Here is a 22,317-nt window from a genome sequence, read left to right as displayed (position 1 = left end):
AAGAGTAAGATTCAACTATAGTCAAAAAACTTTGCTGTAAGTATTATATGCTGATGAGGTGTATGCGCGTTTCTTGCAGGTGTACTTTCCTGTTGTCAGGTGTGAATTTGCTTAGTCTACAATCAGTTGCAGTAATGAAGTTTATCTTTATGCGATTCCCATACTGTCCCGTATGTATAGTTTCTGTTGTTCATGTTATTATGTATCACTTTCCTTTTCTTTCCTGGGTTTCTTCTCCCAGAATATATGAATCTGATTCAAATGTTTATAGAAAAATAAAGAGACTCCATCTTCCTGTTGAATATACATACTTTCAGTACGATTACTAGTTAATAGCTAAATAGTGGGTGTTTGTTAAGATGTGTTTGGCTGGAAGTAGTGTGTTAAGCAAAACGTGTGATTTATGCTGAAATTTCAAACTGTACTATGCTTATCGACAATACGCCACGCGAACACGGACAAAGTTCCACTTTATCATAACCAATTTCGTCTAAGTTTGTTTGGTATCAGTTTGGACTTTGAGTGCTTTACACACGAGGACGCAAGATGCACACGATTGCTTCAAATTTTCACTCGAGGGAACTGTTATTTTAATTGCAATATAATATGTTCACTAATTTAGGAATAAAAGGTGGAAGCGATGAATTACTTAACAATAAGAAAATACATCTTCATACAAAACGTGAGTTAGAGAATGTTACATAACATTAAACTATGAATAAATAACTATCAATATCAATCAATCTTCAAATTAAGCGTCCTCAAACAACAAATTATCATTTTACTTTATATTTTGAAATTTCCAAAAACTAAAATCAAACATGTCCTATAAGCTTTTAAGTATACCACAAAAAAGTAAAAATAAAACGGAGAACATTGGCATGAGCAATATCTTAGCTTAGTGCATAATAATAGACCGAAACAATAAATATTACAAACGCTAAATCCTAATTTGTGCCTAACACTAGTTCGTAAAGCCATAAAACCATTCACCAAACGTTCGAATCAGCCGATTAGTTATAGTGAGATTTTAAAACTAGAAAACGTATGGTAAAATTTTCTGCGGTAACGATTCAATACTTTATAAATTTGTTAATATAATATTACCTACTCCGAAGGCAAGCGAGTTGTCTTTTAGTTGTCGTTTTTTTTTTTTTTCATGAACAATTTGAACTGCAATCGACATTCAGTGCTAAGCAAGATGCCGACCAACGAAACCTACGTACGATGTTAGCTTTTCTACCCGCAGGGCCATCGCAGCATGGAAATATAAAAACTTCCATCTGCAGGGAAATCGGGGAGGGGGAACAAATATATTGAAATATGAGCAAAATGACCTCTGCTAAAGCTGAGAACAGAACAACTGACATTTGCGGTGAGCAGCATAAACTATTCTTTTAGACATTGTTGGACAATATTAATTAGGTTGGTTTATTGCGTTAGTTGTTTAGAATAAGTCATTTGAGTTCGGTGTTTCGAGTGAGTGTATTGTGTGTTAGCAATATCCAAGGGATTCATAAAAGTATTTCAATCTCCGGTTTTAATTTCGCTTCCTGTCGCTTAGCTAAAGTAAGTTAAGTATTAATTTCTTCTAGGCTAGTCTAGGTAAAATTAAAAGTTTTCCTTAAATCAGCGAGACACGGACGAATGTCAGGAAGACAGCACGTCAACGGTCGGGTGGTATTCTAAGAGATCGCAATACTTTACTCGTCTAGAATTGAAATTGAAAACGAGAAAACGTCAGCATGAAATCGTACCAACAAAGCTGGCTGAACTCACCTGATATTGCTCTTCTGTTTCGATGAGTCCTTTTACGGCTACCACTTGATATTGTGGCGCTCTCATTGCAGCCGAGTTTTTCCTAATTAACCGTAACGAATCTTGCGAAGATCCTAGCGCCGCGACCTGCCTTGGACCATGGCTAGGATCCAATACAAGTAACGATAACCCGGAGGTACGCTGTTCAATTCCTATAATGGTTCTCGAATGTCCTACAAACGCAATATGAATCTTACAATTCATGCTTAAACATTACACCATTATCTAAAACTAACAACACTTGCCTTGATGTTGCAGATACAATGGTGGTGTATGTATTCTAGGTTCTTCGAAGTAGCGCATAACCCAATTGAAAAGCTCCGGATGGCGACCGTCCAGAGAAGTTGGTCGATGAAAATCCACTAGTTCACAGCGTATTCTTAACCACGAGAGCACTGTGACAATTTCCGTTGCTCCAATCCACTTCCGCGTGTTGTACAGTCTACATCCGAGCTGTTCAGAACCTTGCACATCAAACCCTTGGGCCCATGCAGCTTCAACCATACGTTGTAAGCGTGAAATGCTTGGCATAGCTGTCCGTGCTGGACCGTGTGAACCCCACGCAGAATAAAGAGCTTCGTTGTAAGCGGTGTTCTGAAAAAAAAACTCAATTATTAGAAAACTCAAAAGTAAATTTGCGAGTAACAACAATATACCTGCAACAAAGACGAAAGCATCATCTGCAAATTTCGGTAGCCGCAACCCCACCCTTTATCACCGTAGCTAGAAGCATAGTGATCTACACTGGAACACACGTATGTCTTGAGCACATTAGGTGACGACGACGACAGTGCAAGGACTCTTGGTGATACCGTTTTTGTACAAGACGAGCCATCATCCACACCATGAGATTCAGCGGCTCGCAACCCAACCTGCCGTTCATAATAATCCGCAACACTCATTTCACCGGCATAAACAGCTCGTTGCATGGCAGCTGCAGATTGTTCCCGAAAGTTTCCTTGATCATCCATACCGTACTGGGCCCGTAACATTTCGAATTCCCGCTGTTCACGTAGTTTTTGTGCTTGCTTCTCTAGGTCCGGCTCAATCGTGATTGGGTTCTGTGGACTTTTGCTAAAGTGTTTCTCTATATGGATTTCCATGTCTGCAGTTTTCATGTTGTCGAAGGATATTCCACATACTGGACAAAGACTACCGGTAAGACTACCATTCACAGAAGCAGCAGCAGCTGCCGCTGGTGTTCCGCCATTCTGCCGATCCGCTTTTGCCGGACTCAAAATATCACGATGTTCTATGTTAACGTGTAGTTCTAAATCTGAACCAGATTCGAATGTTCTAGCACAAATTGGACATTGCAGCGCGCTAAGGGTATCTAGATGGGAATCCCCGCTGGCTCCGTTGTTTATACTAGGACTAAGTGGATCAAAGTGTGATCGATTAATATGCTCTTCTAGTACCGTCGGATTTTCGGTTGTGTACGGACATAACAGACATTGTAACGGACTTGGCTTAGTAGTGATGGTAGGGACTGGTTTGTGGGATTTTAGTTTTAGTCCTAGTTGGGATCGGAGGGGGGATCCTTGACCACCAGCACCACTTCCGTTAGGAGTGCTGCTGGTAGTAGCATTACTGCTTGTTGACGTCCCACTGGTACATCCGGCTCCTCCGCCATTCATTATCACTTCTTTGCTCTCGTTCGTTATATCACAGTTTTTGTCGGTTGTACTAGTTACCATTACATCAGGATACTGGTTGTTCAACGGTTGCTGTTGACTGATCTTGTTCATGTTACTGTTTGAGTGGTTGTAGTTAGTACAACTAGCGCCCATACTACCATTACAAAATCCATTCAACGGAGCTTCAGTGATAGATTTACCGCTACTGATACTAGTGGCCGAAATGCTCATCGATGAACTAGCCCTATTGTTGCTAGTACTTGTTCCATTGTTGACACTGTTGTAATGCGCTGTCGTGTTAATAATTGATGAACTATTTGCCAAAACAACTCCATTACTAATTCCAGCCTTACTGTTGGCGGAACTTGCAACCGGTGTAAGAAGCTCAGCTGTGATTGATGGCGACAAACCACGGCAGTCGGAAATAGAGTCAGAATCACCATCAATACTTGGAGTCTGATCATCAATGAAGCTCATTAATTCATTTTCCGGTGTGAGATAGTCCAAATGGGCTTGATTAACGTGCAATAACAGCTCAGCTGCTGGTACACCGCTTAATCCACAAAACGGACACTGCGCGCTACCCTCCACGTGACATTGACGCGTGTGTTCTCGCATCGCATCATCAGACAAACCGGATGCACCACATATCTCACACGAGTGCTCCTGTGGAAGAATTCCGTTGACAGCTGCCGAGGCCGCTGTTGGGGATGTTGTAACCACTGAAAATTCCTTTGTGTTGTCTTTGCTGCCGCCATGGTGTGACATTTTCTGTAAGAAACACCAAATACAAAGTATGAAGTTGAAATCACCATTGAAAGTATCACGCATTTGATGAGAGCAGATTTGATGTTTGAACGGAAAATAAATATATATATACTAAATTCATCAATACTATTGCCAAGAATATTCGAGCAATTGCATAAAAAATCTGAGTTGTCACATATCAGCTCGAAAAATTCAAAAATTTGTTTGAGATTACATCAGATTTCGGTGTTTTATACATTTTTTAGATCTAGCATCAAATAACGTATTCATTGCCAAAAATTTCATGAGGACTTCTTTCCGTACCTCTAAACGGAATTCGAATGTGTATTTTTTCTTATGCATCCCATTGGCAAGAATGTGAAGCCAATGAGCGCCCCGGAAAACAAAAAGGCAATCCACGGGTGACGTTGCACTGCTTGCAGTGATGCCACATTTTCGTCTGTATTTTGGAGCTCAAAAAATCTTGTCGCCTTGGTAAAATTTCGAAAAATCTGTATAAAAATCTGCATATGTACTGGACATATCCTTCTCGAAAAACAACGCATTATAGCTTGTTTAACATTTATCCCGTGACTCATTCATGCACACGTTTATGCGTAGCATATGAATATAGTAAAACCACATACATAGAATATAGTAAACATACATACATTCTCTGTCCTCCTTGATGGCGATGCTGATAGGCATCATGCCGGACAAGACACAGATTGCATCATATGACACCGTACAATACGCACTCGCAACTCTCAGGCACATGAGCCTGTAGGTACTTTCCAGTTCACCGCGGTAACTGTTAGTACCTAGCGCTCTGGACCACACTGGCCCACCATACCTAAGTATGGACGAAACCACGCTGGCAAGAAGTCTTCGCTAGCTGCCATAAACCGCTGAGCTATTTGACATCATACGAGATAGTGCTGCAATAATCGATGAGGCCCTCTTACAGGCATAGCCGACGTGACTCCCGAACGTGACCTTATCGTCAACCATAACCCCCAAGAGCTTCAGAGATCGCTTTGAGGTGATGGTGCAGTCTCCGACTCTGACCACCGCCTGTTGCTCCGATTTACGGTTGCTCACAACCGTAACCTCCGTCTTATAATGCGCTAGCTCCAGTTTCCTGGAGCGCATCCAGTCCTCGACATTGCGTATACAGTGCGCGGCCGTTAACTCGACCTTCTCGATTGACTTGCCGTAAACCTCCAGCGATATTTCATCTGCAAATCCGACGATCTCAACACCCCGACGTACATGACATTCCACAACACCGGACCCAGGATAGAACCTTGCGGAACTCCTGCGGTGATTTAGACGCACTTATGACCCTCCTCCATGTTGTAAACAACTACTCGATTCTGGAAGTAATTTTTCAAAATCTTGTACAGCGACACCGGTACATGGATGCTCCTGAGCGCAAGCGCTATTGAGTCCCAACTGGTGCTATTGAACACATTCTTAACGTCAAGCGTGACGATTGCGCAATAGCGTATTCCCCTTCTCTTGCGCTGGAGTGCTATCTCCGCCGTCTTGGTGACGGAGGAGATGGCATCCAGCGTGGACCTGCCTTTCCGGAAGCCGAACTGGTTACTTGCCAGACCGTGTACACCAGTAAGCTGTCCCAAAAAAAATCGATGTTGAAAAAATCAAGGTGCTCAGCCCTAAATTGAAAGGTTATGTTATTTATAGCATTTTTGTAGAACATTTCGACTTTCTAAAAAATTGTTTTCAGGTTGCCCAAACATGATTTATGAAAAAAATTACTTTTTTTAGCTATAAAACCACTCTGTTGCACTTATTTCAAATCTGTTCGGTTCCTACATTTTTCCATATATTTTTGTATTGTTGTTTTTGAATATTTTACATGGTTAAGTTCAGCATCGCATTTAAATATTTGATTCACGGAGCCCATTGAACATCACAAAAGAGTGATTTTTTCTCATAATTTTTAAATAAAACCCTTCAAAACACATATAAAAATTTTTTTTTGATCAAGAACCGAAATTTTTACTGCAAATCAGGATTTAAGACGTAGATTTACATGAAAAAAGACCCTTGATATTTTTGGGGGGCTGAGATATTGGCGTTTGTAGCCATTTTTTCATAAATCACGTTTGGGCAACCTGAAATCAATTTTTTAGAAAGTCGAAATGTTCTACAAAAATGCTATAAATAACATTATCTTTCAATTTAGGGCTGAGCACCTTGACTTTTTCAACATCGATTTTTTTTTTGGGACACCCTACTCACCAGTCTGTTGAGGATAATCCTCTCAAGAACCTTGCCCGCGGTGTCCAGCAAGCAGATGGGCCTATATGCCGATGGGTCCCCTGGCGGTTTCCCAGCCTTCGGCAGTAAGACAAGTCTCTGCCGCTTCCACCTGTCCGGAAAGAGACAGTCATCCAGGCACCTCTGCATAACAGCCCTGAACAGTCCGAGGGCCGTTTTTATCGCCAGCCTGATTGCCAGGTTAGGGATACCATCCGGTCCCGGTACCTTGCTCACCTTTAGGGATTTGGCGACCACGATGAGTTCCTCATTCGTAACCCTTGCCTCCTCCTCAACCTCGACACGGCTGTTGTCGCTCACGGATTGGATTTTCGGCAGGCTGGCCGACTATCCCTGGTCTATGTCTGAGATACTGGAACGTCGGACGTGAGACTCGACCGCTAGAGGCCAAGGGCTTGGCTCGAGGCGCGGAAAGAGTCCCTCGATGATACGGCTCCAGCGTCGCTGGGGATCGCCCTGCAGGCGCCAGCGCGCCTTTAGTCTTGACATTACGATCCTGTAGGCGTTACTCCACGGATTTGTATTGGCACTCGCTCATAGCCTATCGAAGTAGGCCCTCTTGCTGGCCTTTATCGCACTCTTTAACATCGATCTAGCAGAACCGAATGCTGCGCGAAGCTCTGTCCTCTTTTTTTCATTTCGCGCACGCTGCATCCTCCGTCTTGCACGGAGGCACGCACTGCGAACGTCGGCTATCGCGTCCGTCCACCAGTAAACCGGTGGCTTCCCATTCCTAGGGTGGCGAGTCCTAGGCATGGTGGCGTCACACGCCCGCGATAGCATGACAACTAGTTGGTCAGTAGTCGGGCGGAGCCAACTGCCCCCTTCTCATTGCCTCTTCGAATACCTCGGCATCGAAGTGCGATGTCTTCCACCCGCGGACGGTCAGAGTGTTGCCTCTGCCCGTCACTTGCCGCCTCTCGTTGTTGTCTACACTATAACAGACCGGCTGGTGGTCGCTATTAGTGTAGCCATCGTCTACCCTCCAGTTTTTGATCAGTCCTGGGCTGGAGAACGTCACGTCTATGATCGACTCCGCACCATTTCTGCTGTATGTACTTTTGTTCCCAACTTTGGCCAGATCCAGGTTGAGCTTTACCAAAGCCTCCAACAAGATCTGACCCCTCAGATTCGTGAAGTGACTTCCCCACCCAACAGCCCAAGTGTTGAAGTCACCCGCCACCACCAACGGCGTTAGGCCCGTTAGCTCCATGGATAACAGGTCGACCATCTGAGAGAACCTTTCGGTAGACCAACGTGGCATAGCAACTGCAGTAGAACACTCTGTTTCTCCGACTGGGCACATCGCCTGCACAACTGGCTCCTAACGGGCCCTTTGCAGGTCCAGGACTTATGTCCTCCCTCAAAGCACCGGACGGATGGGTGTGACGTGATCGAAAGGTGGAAGCAGCCATTCGATGAGCATATGAACGGCGATGCAGTAGAGCGCGAGGACGGTATGGCAACTGATCTTGGTCTACGAACAGAAAACAAAAGGATTCCATCCCCAGATCTCCTGGAGGATGGGAGGAGATTGGCCTGCTGAAAAACAATTAAGCTGTGGACCAACTTCCCAGCGAGCTGTTGAAATACGTGGGAGAAACACTGGCTGGTAGGCTGTGTCCCATCTACAAACAGAGCGACAAGCTGGAGTACTGCAGTTACTGGGCAATCACTCTGCTGAACGCCGTCTACAACGTACATCTTCCAAATACTCTGCCGTCGACTATCACCATTTACGAAGCAGTACGTGGGGCACTACCAGGCGAAATTCATGAATGCTCGCGCCACCACAGATCAGATATTAGGGGTTTGGGAGGTTATGCGGGTAGGCGTTCCAACAAATTATCTATTCATCGCTTTCAAATCGGCATTCGACACAATCGATCGAAATCAGCTATGGAAAATTAGGCACGACTAGGGATTTCCGGACAAACTAACGCGGTTGGTCAAAGCGACGACGGGTCGAGTTATGTGTGTAGTATGAGATTGGGGCACTCTTGAGTCCCTTCGAAACTCGAAGAGGTTTAAGGCACGGTGATGGTCTCTCTTACCTACAGTTTAATACTATCCTGAAAGTAAAAGTAAAGTTCACCTAACAGTTAAATAAAAAAATATTTTTTTACAAATTTTAATATACCTAGATTGCTTTCTTCATTTTAATTTTTTTAATTGCTTTCAAAAAAAGCTGAATACGATGTCCTATCTGTACGTTGGACACGACAAAATAGAGTTTTTTTGTGGAACACTCCTCCTTCAAATCATTTTTTTTTGTCTATAACTTTTTCTGTCATTGTCAAAACAGTATTCAGTTTTTTTTATTTTAAATTTTCCCACAACTTTGTTGAAGAAAGCAAACTAGTATTTTAAAAACTAAAACTTTTTTTTTTATTTAACTGTTAGGTGGATTAGCTTAGCTTAGCTTGACTAACTGCACATATCAATGGTTGCACTCCGTGATCGATCCGAATCGGTAAAATTGTACAGTGAATCAACTGAATGGGGCTGGGAGTGACCGACAGCCATGGTATAAACACTAAAGTCGGACTCTATTCCCAACAAGAAAAAAATAATTTCGAATAAGCGGGACGAACCAATTTAAGACGTAGCTAAGCAAAATGACGAGGTTTTTGTTTCTGAAAATGCTTTGACATACGCGAACGTTTTAGCGGGGTCAAGTGGGAATGCAAATAAATTGAAGCGAGTGGAAAACCGTAAGACTCGGCCGGTCATTGTGATTAAACCAGTCGAGTCTTCTCAATCTAGTGAAGATACTAGAATTTTTTTGAAAAATAATTCCTAAAATACACCAAATTAAATAAGATCCTAAAATACACAAAATTAGAAACTTTAGAAACGGGAAAGCAGGTTCGATAATTGCTGAGTGTGCAACAGGGGATAACATTGAAGTCGTGAAAAAAGACATTGAAAGCAATTTAGGTGAAAAATATTATGCTGTTACTCCTACAACCGCCTAGCCTAAGTTGAAAATTGTGGGAATGAGTGATCAATATTCCCCCGAAGTCTTTATTGACTTGTTAAAAAGTCAAAATGAAGACCTCGGTATCAATGAAGTCAAAGTTATTGCTCAATTTGTAAATTCAAGCTTCAAATATAATAAGTATAACACTATTATTGAAGTTGATAAGGACACTTTTAACCACTTGATGACTGCTGGTAAAGTAAACATTGGGTGGGATAGGTGTTCGATTCAAGAGGCCGTCAATGTTTTACGTTGCTTTAAATGTGGAGAATTTGGTCATAAAAGCACAGAGTGTGTTAATCCTGAAACATGCTCCAAGTGTAGCGGACTTCATAAGACATCGGAATGCTCATCGACTGATTTTAACTGCGTAAATTGTTTAAAATCTAAGAAAGAATTTCATTTGAACTTGGACGTAAAACATCCAGCATTTAGCACGCAGTGTTCGGTATATCGGAGACTGTTTGAAAAAAGAAAAAGCAACATGTTGTTAAGTAAATAGCAGCTGAAGCAAATGCAATGTGAGAGGAAGCGAGAGATAGTTTATCTAAATATTGCTGGTTTATCTACAAATTATGCCGCATTGCGTCCGATGGTAGTATTGCTGGCTGAAACTCATATAGTAGAAGCTGATGCATTTGATTAATATAACATACCGGGTTACAAAGTTGCTTTTTGCCTTTCACACTCCAGACATCCTGGAGGGGTTGCTATTTACGCCAAGGGATCTGTTAAATTCAACACTCGGTTAAACGAATGTGTTGAAAACAATTGGTTCCTGGGTATATCAGTTGAAAGAGGCATGACGATGGGAAATTTCGGAATTGTATACCATTCCCCCAGTTCAAGTGACCAGCGTTTTTTGGAAATTTTAGATAACTGGTGGGAGAGTTTTGTAGATTTAAATAAATTAAACGTTATCGCTGGTGACTTTAATATTAATTGGCTTAATGAACCGAATTCGAAACAATTAAAGCAATTAGCAGATTTTTTCAATTTGCGACATACTGTTTGTCAATGTACAAGAGTTTCCAGACAATCTCGTACATCAATAGATCACGTGTTTTCAAATTTTGATAATGTTCATTCCTTTACAGAGGCCGATTACAAAATTACAGATCATGAGACAATTTTTGTTTTTATTGAGAATGACCAAAACCGTGATGATAAAGTAAAGATAAAGTGCTGGAACAGATATTCGAAACAAGCAGTGTCTCAACTTGTTTCGAGATGCTTGGATTTTCAACCAGTAACTGGTGATTTGGACAATAAAGCAGCTGTTCTTACCAACAGGCTGAAAGAATGTACCAATAGTTTAGTTTTAGAAAAACATGTAAACTTGCATGATGCAAAGAGCTGGTACACTTTAGATCTTCTGCGTTTGAAACGAAAAAGAGATAAAAGGTACAAGCAGTTTTACAGAAGTAACAGTAACGATGATTGGTATAGGTACACCGCGGCGCGTAACATGTATTCACGTGCCTTGAAAAAGGCTCGGTGTGAATATATATACAGCGGAAGATTGATCAACATCAAAATAACAGCAAACAGTTATGGAAAATTTTAAAGAAACTAATGAAAAGTAAAGATTGTAGCCCGCAATCCATAACTTTTAATGGCTTAGAAGAACAATCGGCGCGAGTAATAGTAAATAAATTTAACAATTATTTCGTTAACAGTGTTCAATCGATAAATCAAAGCATTGATTTGGTCAATGAGCCGGACGAGATAATACAGCCGATCAATAATAACTGTAGCTTTGATGGTTTTCATCCTATTACTTTTGCAGAGTTGAAAGATATTTGTTTTTCTTTGGAGAGATCGGCTGGTATCGACAATGTCAACGCAAAAGTAATACAAGGTTGCTTTCATGTCATTGGACACGATCTGCTGGACCTTATTAATGAATCACTGCAAACAGGGCACGTGCCTGAAGTTTGGAAGTAATCACTTGTGGTTCCTATCCCCAAGATTACTGGGACGGATAAAGCCGAAGAGTTCCGTCCCATTAACATGTTGCACACATTAGAGAAAATATTAGAACTTGTTGTAAAAGGCCAGCTGATGGATTATTTAAATCGTAATGATTTGCTAATTCCAGAGTAATCAGGTTATCGAGAGGGGCACTCTTGTGAGTCTGCATTGAATCTGGTGTTAGCAAAATGGAAAGAAAAAATCGAGGCTAAAGAAACTATTCTTGCTGTATTTTTGGATCTAAAACGCGCTTTTGAAACAATTTCTAGGCCCTTATTGTTGCAAACATTGGAGCACTTTGGTATCGTAGGGACAGCATATAAATGGTTTGAAAGCTATTTGTGTGCTAGAACTCAGAAGACTCGTTTTAAAGATTTTGAATCGGATTCCATTGCTAATACACTTGGTGTACCGCAAGGAAGTGTTTTGGGGCCCATTTTGTTCATAATTTATATTAATGACATGAAGCGAGTTTTACGGTTTTGCGATATAAATTTATTTGCCGATGACACTGTTCTGTTCATTGAAGCGAAAAATCAAAACGATATTGTTGAACTTTTGAATCAAGATTTACATTATCTGGCGAATTGGTTAAAGTTTAAACAGCTTAAATTGAATATTAGCAAAACACAGTACTTGATTATTTCTTCTGCCAACTCCAGACCAGACGTAAACATTGTAATTGATGGTGAGACGATTGATCGCGTAAATGAATTAAAGTATCTTGGAGTTATTATTGATGACAAATTAACTTTCAAGTCTCACATAGATAATGTCATCAAGATAATGGCGAAAAAATACGGTATTTTGTGCCGTTTGAAAAATGAATTGACTGTTAGTAGAAAAATTAGTCTTTATAAGTCAATCATTTCACCACATATAGATTTTTGTTCATCCATAATATTTCTTGCAAACAATACACAAATGTTGAGACTGCAGCGCTTACAAAATAAAGTAATGCGATTAATATTAAGATGTAATAGATACACTTCCTCGAGTTTTATGCTGGACGCATTGCAATGGCTTTCTGTGAAGCAAAGAGTATATTTTTTGACAATGGTGTTTCTATATAAGATTTTGAATAATATGCTGCCTCGCTATTTGTGTGATCGAATTGATAGAGGAAGTGATTTTCATAGGTACAACACTAGAAACGCGGATGATGCTAGAACACCACATTTTTTATTCGGAAGATCACAGAACTCTCTGTTGTACAAAGGAATAAACTTTTTCAATTCGATGCCAAGACAAATAAAACGTTCAGCAACAATGGCGGAGTTTAAAAGGCTTTGTATTTCACACATAAAGTCTGTCTTGTAGACAGATTATATAAAATTTTTGTAAATTAATGACGAAGATTGTAAAATTTAAACTTTTTTTCTAATTTATTGGGTACATTAAGTTATTATGTTCATTGATGATGATGGAGTTTTGTTTGAATATAGTTATATAATAATTAATATTAGAGTTAAAAAAAAATGAGTCGGCTACACATGTTTGAGCCACGCGCGCGTAGACTGACATAGACAATCTGGATATTGAGTACATCAGGTTTAAACCAGCGTTGTTAAACTCGCTCGCAAAAAGCATGCGATACTCCAAGTGGCGTTCTCGCCGCTACCAAAATCTCACACTAGAGATACTCCTGTCGTACTGTTTCTCGTTTTTTTTTACTTTTTTCTTTTCACACTACCGAGCGTTGATGCTTGCGAGTTTTCTCACACACACTCTCGCTCGTGTACTTTCCCACTCGCGAGTACCTCCCTTTCTCGCGAGCACAACCAGCGGAGGTGATTGTTAAGACCGTCAAGACGCATTATGACGATACGGAGTGACAAGGCACGACGAAGCGGGGTGGCAAAAAGAATATTTCGACGAGTAGGCAGGGATGCCACTTATACAGATTTATCAGTATTATACAGATTTTTTGTGTATTTTTCATACAGATATCTGTATATACAAATTACAGATTTTCTAGAAATAGTACAGAACTATACAGTTTTTTTTGGTTTTCATGAAGTCGCGAAATAAATTTTTCGATATAGTTGAAAATCGAAAATGAACTCAAATGCTATTGAGCGTGTTGGAGTTTTCATTATATTTATATGTTACGCGTAAACGTGTGCATAAATGAGTCAATGAACAAACTATGTTGCGTTTTTTTCTTCTAAGGGATATGTTGAGTAAATATGCAGATTTTTATATAGATTGAAATATCACCAAGGAGATTTCCTGAGATTCGAAATACAGATAAAAATGTGGCATTACTGCGAGTAGGTATTCCGATACCCTACACGTTCAAGCATGCGATTCTATATAGATTCATCACCCCACTTTCGGCTGTCGGTGCACGATGCAAAACTGCTTGGCATCAGTTCAGCGATTGACAAACCGCATGCGTGAGTCGGTGAACGAAGCATTTTCGTTTTCGGGCACATTTTTTCAAGCACTCCTAGTCAAGTACTCTTATTCGAGTACTCGCGTACTCGGCGTGAGTAAAAGATAGAAGAGAATTTGCGAGCGGTTGTATGCTGGCTGCTGCTCTGGCAAGTGCGTGAATAATAAAGAGTGTCTCGAAGGTGTGTGTGCGAACGACTGGAGAAGCGTAGCACACATCTGATTCTCAAGCAGAAAGGAGTGGATATGTTATGCTTCTCGCTCGTTTAGCAACGCTGGTTTAAACCCCTGAAATTGAAACAAAAAGCATAACGGGTTGATAAGTTGCTTTTTGGGTTGCTGTCCCCTTTATTTTTTTAATTTATTTGCTTTTACGATTTAAAAAAAGGGTTCGGAGAAAAAAACTGAAAAGACTGTAGAGCTCGTTATCGGGAATTATAGTGTCATAGGATCTCTCTCGTAGTTCTGGATCGTTATCCAGAACCAATTCTGATTAGTTAACGCTCCTAAATGTTAGGTTCAATTCCTAACCAAGTCCAGATAATTTTCGGGTTGGAAACGTTCTGGATGAGCCTTGGATCAATGTTATTGAAAAATCGTTTATTTTTTATTTATTTTCAAATTATTGGTATTCTTTTGAAGGGTTACTATGTCTGTATTAATAACCAGTCCGTTATTTGTTTGTCAACTGGTTACATTGTATGACTCTATATAATATCTTACTTAGATAAATCGACCAGCTCAAACCGATGTAGGGGTATGAGGTGGGACCATCATCATCATCATCATCATAACCATGCTGCACGGGTGCGGTTTTTGCATAACAACACGATACGACGTGTTTTGCCATCACTACTAAGTGTTAGTGTTAGACAGACGGCACGAAGGGCAAAACTTGAAACACCGAAGCCAGTGTCAGTGTTATATTATCAACACCGGTGCCTTAAAGCTTCGGCAAACACCGGAGCCGGTGCATCTAGCTTCGGAAAACACTGGTTTCACGTAAAGAATAATATCAACAATATGAGTATATTTGGGAACGTTTTCCTTCGCATTAGGCCTAGCAGAGCCATATGGCAGTGACTGAGGTGTTTCTACGAAGTTCAAACATTCGACTACGGTGCTTTCACGAAACTGAAGCCCTCGTTTCCGGTGTTTGCCGAAGCTTGAGGCACCGGTGTAACACTGACACTGGCTTCGGTGTTTCAAGTTTCGCCCTTCGTGCCGTCTGTCTGACACCAACACTGAGTGGCAATTGCTAAGCACGCCGTTTCGTGTTTTAAATATATCCCTCAGTGCAGAGCGTGTTTTGGACATGGCTGGTGACCGATCATTCTCATTGTACAAGTTTTAGTGGCTCGATACTTTGAAGAATCAATAACGACGCCGGCTACGTCCTTGCAATCAGGAGGAAAAAGAGAAGGAATCTTAATGTGACCCTTGCTGTCTAGAGACCGTTTCAACCTCTGCATCTCCACAAAGGTCACGGAAAGAAAGTTTTGTTAGTTGGGAAGGGTAAATTGGATCATGAATCTTTATCTAACTGTTAAATGGATTGATCGATAAACCGGAAACGCCAAAAGTAGGGTCTCATTGTATAAAACAATTTTGCTGAAGATATTGAGTACATAAAATCAATTTTTCACTGTAAAATCTCAAACGATTACGATTTTTCAAGTTTAGACCACTGTGCACAGTGGGATTTTCAAATAAATCTTTCCACCAATTGTAAATATCATAAAATCAGAGTAGGCAGAGTGACTTTGCACTCGTATCCAAGTGAGTTTTAAAACTCGCTTGCACATTTAATTTCGGTTTGCACGTAAACCCTACTAACAGTGCAGTACACTTGTGTTAGATTTGAGTTTGAATCCGGCACAATAACAATTGCATAAAAATCGAATTGCGATGAAATTCACGCCGCGTCTGCTGCAACAGTTTGTAGCATTGTCCTTTGAAAGCATAAATTCGATCTAAAAACAAAACTCATCGCGTTACATCATCGCCTGCATCGTTGAATACATCGTGCGCTGCATGCATTGCACGCATTTAAACGCATCGATCAGAGTGTGCGGTGCAAAAAAACTCAAACTATCGAGAGAAAGCAGATTCAAGTTGAATTCAAATCTGGAGAAGTGTTACTCAGTTCAACTTTGCATGAGTTTATGCCATTACTTCATAAAATATAACACTTGGAATGCGTAGAAACTATTCTGGAAACTATTTCATAAAATGGTGGTTGAAAAACGTGCTTTACAATCAGTATATCGTTGTTTTTATATCACTTTTTTGTACTTTACGGCCTTCAAGAGGGCATTACTCAAAAATGTACTCTATAACGATTTTGAAACTTTGACCAGAGATTCAGGACGTCATAACGATTCGAATTGTGTACTCAGATTCTTTGGTGTATTTTTTTATAATAGCGGTCTGTGGGAGCACCATGCGGGGATTAACACGAATGGCACGATATTCCAAAAGTCAGTTCGACTGTTTGGCTTCGCCGACGATATCGACATTGTGGCTTGGACCTTTGTGAAGATGGCGGGTAGGTACATCGGAGGCCGAAGTCATACGGATTTTACTGGTCGTCAGTGCATCAAAGACGAAGTACCCAAGCAGCACCTGCAACATATTTTGAAATGATACTAGTCAATATTTGTTGTTTTAAGACTTTATTAACGTTGCAAGAAACTTTTTCGGTTGCTTTAATGAAATTTTAAAAAAATGAGCAACATTGCGTTTTTTATGTGTATCCATCTCGTGATTCAACACTAAAAGTTGCTTAGTAGTTTCCTGCAATCTACTTCCAACTGCATATTTCATGACGCTTTTGAATAACGATAATGTCACATGATATTGCGTATTGTTGCTTCACAGATGTTTTCTTTTAAGGAAAGCAAACTTGTGATGAAAATGTATAGCAACATCGTGTTGAACAATGTATTTGCTAAAAATGCCAAACAGTAAACAGCCATATTTAATATAAATTAATGATACATGGTTATTGTTGGAAATGTCGGCTCGGTATCTTATGTTTCGCATTTAAAACACTGCATGTTCACTGAGCATGGTTTTCTGAACGATCTTTGTTTATAGTTTGAACTTTGAACTTATGAACTTTGTTTATAAATTGGCGAGCTTGAATCATAAAATTTAGTTTGAAATGCTTCATAAGATGCGCGTGAATAATTACGAAGTGTTTCGTTGAGATCATCACCGCTTGATTTTATATATGTTGGATAATCGATAACCGATTATCCAACATATATAATTACGAAGTAAAAACATTTTCTGCACGGTAAATTTTCAATCGCAAGTAAAATTGCATAACTATCAGGAGTGAAAGTAGAGAAAAATTCCAATAAATTTGAATGATTTAGATTTTCTATGATATGCGTAGTTAGATGAATCTTCGCGACACAACCACCGAAGAGCAATGAGAGTAAAGGTAAACAAAATTAAATTTTGGTTCTCCTCTCTTTTCCTCTTATGCTGCAACGGTAATCGATGCTGATGATGATTTTACATAGCATTGTTAGTTGCATATAGGCTCCACCTCCTGCGCGTTTTCGGTTACATACAAGTTGAATAAAAGTAACGGATGCAAATAAATACAATCTGTGAATGCTACATTGGGAGCTGCATTGCAACAATGTGTGCTGCTTGGGTAAACAAGTTCACGTGTTGCATTATGGCAGGAAACCGTGCATTCTTCGGTCTCCGGGAGATGCTCCGATCGAGCAGAATTCGTCGCCATACCAAGTTAACCATTTACAAGACGCTGATCGGACCGGTAGTCCTCTACGGGCATGAGACATGGACTAGGACGAGCGGAAGGTGTTGTGTACCATCTTCGGTGGACTGCAGATGGAGAACAGAACGTAGAGAAGGCGGATGAACCACGAAATGCAGGAGCTGCTCGGGGAGCCATCTATCGTCTACACCACCAAGATTGGCAGGTTGCGGTGCATTTGGCATGTCGTAAGGATGTCGGACAACAGCCCGGAAAAGATGGTTCTCAAACCAAGCCGTCTGGGACGAGACGGAGAGGTGCACTGCGAGCGAGGTGCATCGATCAGGTGGAAGACGACCTACGGACCCTACGCAGACTGCAGTGTTGGCGAACTGTAGCCATGGACCGAGTAGAATGGAGACGGCTCTTACGTACAGCAAAGGCCACATCACGGCTTGGGACTGTTTAATAAGGTAAGTAGAAATGATGACGGATGGTTTAATCATTTCTTAACTATGATGCCTAAACTACTAATACGACAGTGTGAAAGTTGCTGGTTTTTTAATTATTTTACCTTTATGAGTCTATACATGCCATTTTCCCAATTCCCGTTCCAAGCATAGCTGTTAAAACCAGTTTCTCTACAGTTCCTTTAATTTTTTCTTTCAAAGTACATACATTTCTGATTTAACGGGGAAAACCAAGTCTTTTTATATTTTGGGTAACACTCGAGGTAATCCAAAACCGCTGATATTTCCCCAGTCCGAGTGGGCGTCAACTTGCCGTCCGAAGCGGTGGCCTCCTACCAGAAATCAATTTATCCACTCACTGGCTTGAATTACTCAATCATCAACTTTCCAGGTGGTCCATAGTAGCACTAGGTCGACAATAGGATCATATCCGATAAAGGAAAAGATCAAGTTTTATGATACGCTTTACGTTTGCTTTGTTTTAATAAACATTTCTCACAATAAGCGGCTTTGTTAATACCAATACACTTTTGCTTTAAAAGAAACAGATAATATTTTGGGAGTCTCAGAGAAATACGATCCACTAGAGTAGTTGCATTTCAATGTTATTGGTCTCAACATGCAAAATCAGTTTCGAATATCAGTAATTAGGAAATATATTATATCAGATGTCTCATGAAAAATCTCTTCAAGATTTTTTTTCACTTTACTGAATTTTACGTTATCAGCTATACTGAACGAAAATAACACTGGTCGAAAAAAGGGTGACCATGAAAAACGGCTGTTTTCGATGTATTTTATGTTTAAAAACTCATAACTTTTGAACCAGTTGATCGATTTTTGATCTTTTCGGATCAAATTAAAGCTAATTACCTCTTGTTTTAATACAAAATACCAAAAAAATAAACCTGTGTACTTTCATATGCATAATATAAAAATATTGAAATTTTTGTCATGTTTTTAAATTAAATTTGCTCGTATTTTACAATTAACATATTTCTAAAAATTTCTCCATTCATAGAGTCAAATGTGCCTTTGAAATTGAGACCAAGAGATATGTTTTTTGTTTGCCCCAAAAAAACCTAAATTAATCCACCTACCGGTCAGACTCAGCCTTTCTCATTCAAACTTGTTATTTGTAAAAATAGATTTACATGAATGCTTAAATCCAATAAAGGTATTTATATTCACTCTTTGGGTTCTAAAATATTGATGTTGTAATTGAAGTATAAAATATGAAATTTGACGTTATGTTAGTGCTTAAGAAATAAGGAAATAAAAGAAATGACTCTTAATTTCGAACAATTTAATCACGAGGGATACCGGGAACGTTCAAATAGTACGATACGTAATAGTACGTAATCGTTACAAAAAGTGAATCAATAATACAAACAAGTTCTCATTCGAATTACCTAAAAAAAGTTAACGATGATGCTATCAGAATCATCCGAGAATAGCAGGAACCTTTTAGATAAATTAAAAAATACCGCTTCAGTATAACTATATTTCTCTGTAATATTTTGTACATTTATCATCGTTATGCCATTAAAATCTAGAAGAAAATATCGCAGGCTTGTTTTATACTCCCTTTTCCCTATAGCCAACGTAATCAAATAAAAAGAAAAGTCCTACTTCATGTTGATTTAAATCAAAAGTATCTCATAACGATCATTTGATTGTTTTGTGACACAATATATAATGCAGTAAAATACTTAAACTCTTTCCTGCTGAAAGACCATTCAGCAGTATTAATGACTAATAAATTTTTATACTTAGAACAGTCACACAAATAAAAACTTTCAATGAGCATACCGCTAAGGGGCGCCTTGTATATTCACATGTAGGTATATGCGCGAAAATGAATGACAAGGTATCCGATCGGCGAAAAAAATTTAGAAATTAGTATTGATTGACCCAACTGTTAGTGGAAATACTAAATGTAAGAAACCACGTCAATAATAACAATTTATGCTACGCTAAAATACAATGGTAATCGGACAACTATTTGGAACCACTTGAATAACGATGAGAAGTTTAATTTGCAAGTCGCTCTCAAATATCACTTCCGTGTATTCAATAAAGTGCACAAGATTTATCGCTGCTTGAAGCAATCAACAAAATAAACCTGACAAGCATAAGTGTAGTACAGCATACGTTATTATCGATTAAATGCAGCCAGTTTCGGAGAACACAGAAATCACAAGGATATTCTTACTCCGTCAACAGCTTTGCAGTTGACACGATGAATGTTGGAAGATTCGATTTTTCTACCTATGTAAAAAGTCAATAATTCTTACTTGTAGCAGCGAGCTTCTCTGGAACGGACGTTTCAGCACAATAGACAGCTGATAACAGGACGGCAATTCTAGCTCATCAAAAAAGCAATGAGTCGCTAGGAACCTTTGATTCTATACTTCCTAATTGCTACACTAATTTCGTACTCGCAGGTATCAATCACTCTCAAATCTTCTGAAGGACCAGTTCAAGGAACTCTTCTTTCACTGCACAACACACATGCACAACACTAAATTGACCACTTCCCAGAGTAAGCTATTTTCACACAGATTTTTTCTGTTCACAATCACTTTTCAGCGGTTTCTGGATTATAATCCTTTAACTTCTTTACGGTAGATGCAAAAAAAATCTAAGAAACTGGTATTACGCCACCATGTCAGTTTCTACTAGGATAAAAGGTACAGAAGTATCGTTTTCCTTATTCGCAATGCGTTCGGGTTCGATGAGTGGTAAAAACTGGCATGTATCTCTGGCGAAGAGGCGAAGTTATGGCTAGAACACGCGGATATATGATACGCCTTTCACCGCGAACTATGCTGCATGCTGTCTTTATGCTCTCTTTCCGTATGGAATACTCTCCCGCTCCATGTAGCTAACACATGTAGAGTAAAGTTATGAATGGAACACTTCAGTCCAGCTGCTTAGAAGTATGCTAGTAGAAGAAACGTCAAAAGTTATATAACTTTCGAACTGCACCTTTCGAACGACACTCATGCTGAAAGCAAGAGACAACACGTCAAATATTCGATTTTCTAATAATATCCGCGTGTCTGACCTATAACTGCTATGTTAATGTCGTTTGCAGATTAAGTGAAGTGAAATAAATATTTAGTCTTCATCCAATTTTTTTTTCAAACCTACTAAACCAGCGATTTATGCATACATTTGCCGAGGAGTGTTGGATCGTTTGAAACTAAAAATTTTTCAAAAATCCAAAATAAAAAAACGTCACCTCAACCCGCGCCTACTTTTTTATCAAACCTTTACATCATGTTCTACACATCATGGTTATATGTACAATAAGATTTGTTCTCAATAGTTTTTCAATAGTTGTGAAAAAACTGTGAAAATGTTTACGTTTTTGGTATTTGCGAGAAGGGAAGTTTCTGCACTTATTAGTGAAACTGTCGGTCTCACTAAAAATCCGTGCACTGCAAGAACTGGTACAAACAATAAGCATATATTAGTGATTATATGTATACAAATAATATAAAAGACTCGTTTCTTGTCCAAAAAATGCAGTTATATGAAATGGAAATACAGTGAGGGTAGCAAGCAAGTTTATTGAGTTATAGTTCAGCCGAAATCAGCCTAATGGCAGCTAAATAAGCTATAAATCACCAAATTTTTTGTTGGGAAGCCTTTTGAACGCGTTGCCAGTTGCTTTTCTCCATTACTCAAAAATGGTAGAAGATATCGACCTCATTCCAATCATGTTTTCCGGCAAAAGTAATAACTGTGGTGATAATACAATATATTTGTTTCAAATAAAATTACAATTATTGGTGTAAAGACTAAGAATTTAAAATATTGCATTTTGGTCTCTAGATTGACCAGCATTACATTCAAGTGAGGTTCAAACACTTCAGCACGGTTTTCTTCGTTCTTTTTTCAACTCAAAAGTCTTTTTTTACACGATCCCATACAAATTTGGAACGCATTCCTCACGTTAAAAATGAACTTAGTGTATAGCAGTGGCGTAGCCAAAGGGATGGAGGGGGTTAGGATTCAACCACCCTCTCCAGAGAGCATTTGAACTTTATTTTTTTTTTGTTTTTCAATATTAGGGTTCATTTTCACGGTTTACAGTTTTGTACAGTTTACCGTCTAAAAATTTGTGCAGAAAAAGGTCCCATGCAGAATTTCGGCTTATAGTTATTAGAAATAGAGAAAAAATGATAATGCCATTTTTTTTTATTCTCACTTATTTTCCGTCGGTCTAGTTCCGCCACT

General features: G+C 39.4%; 1 protein-coding gene across 1 annotated transcript; it reads right to left on the bottom strand.

Moving 5' to 3' along the window:
• Positions 1–1,132: 1,132 nt before the first annotated feature.
• Positions 1,133–21,021, bottom strand: LOC129726533 (zinc finger-containing ubiquitin peptidase 1-like). The gene is made up of 5 exons (XM_055683352.1): positions 20,367–21,021; positions 2,475–4,226; positions 2,064–2,412; positions 1,780–1,991; positions 1,133–1,711 (listed from the first exon to the last, which is right to left on the bottom strand). The coding sequence occupies exons 2-5, from the start codon at positions 4,221–4,223 to the stop codon at positions 1,667–1,669; spliced, it is 2,355 nt and encodes a 784-aa protein (XP_055539327.1). The 5' UTR covers positions 4,224–4,226; positions 20,367–21,021; the 3' UTR covers positions 1,133–1,666.
• Between the last annotated feature and the right edge of the window lie 1,296 nt (positions 21,022–22,317).

This window comes from Wyeomyia smithii, chromosome 3 (assembly GCF_029784165.1).
Source record: "Wyeomyia smithii strain HCP4-BCI-WySm-NY-G18 chromosome 3, ASM2978416v1, whole genome shotgun sequence".
NCBI lineage: Eukaryota > Metazoa > Arthropoda > Insecta > Diptera > Culicidae > Wyeomyia > Wyeomyia smithii.
This window is presented reverse-complemented; position numbering and strand designations above follow the sequence as displayed.

What these genes read in the sequence shown, in the direction of transcription:
- LOC129726533 (XM_055683352.1), bottom strand. Translation starts at nt 4,223, where the DNA reads ATGTCACACCATGGCGGCAGCAAAGACAACACAAAGGAATTTTCAGTG. An exon ending in ATTGTATCTGCAACATCAAG is followed by an intron (nt 1,992 to 2,063) that starts GCAAGTGTTGTT and finishes TTGCGTTTGTAG; the next exon opens with GACATTCGAGAACCATTATA. An exon ending in AAACAGAAGAGCAATATCAG is followed by an intron (nt 1,712 to 1,779) that starts GTGAGTTCAGCC and finishes TTTCAATTCTAG; the next exon opens with ACGAGTAAAGTATTGCGATC.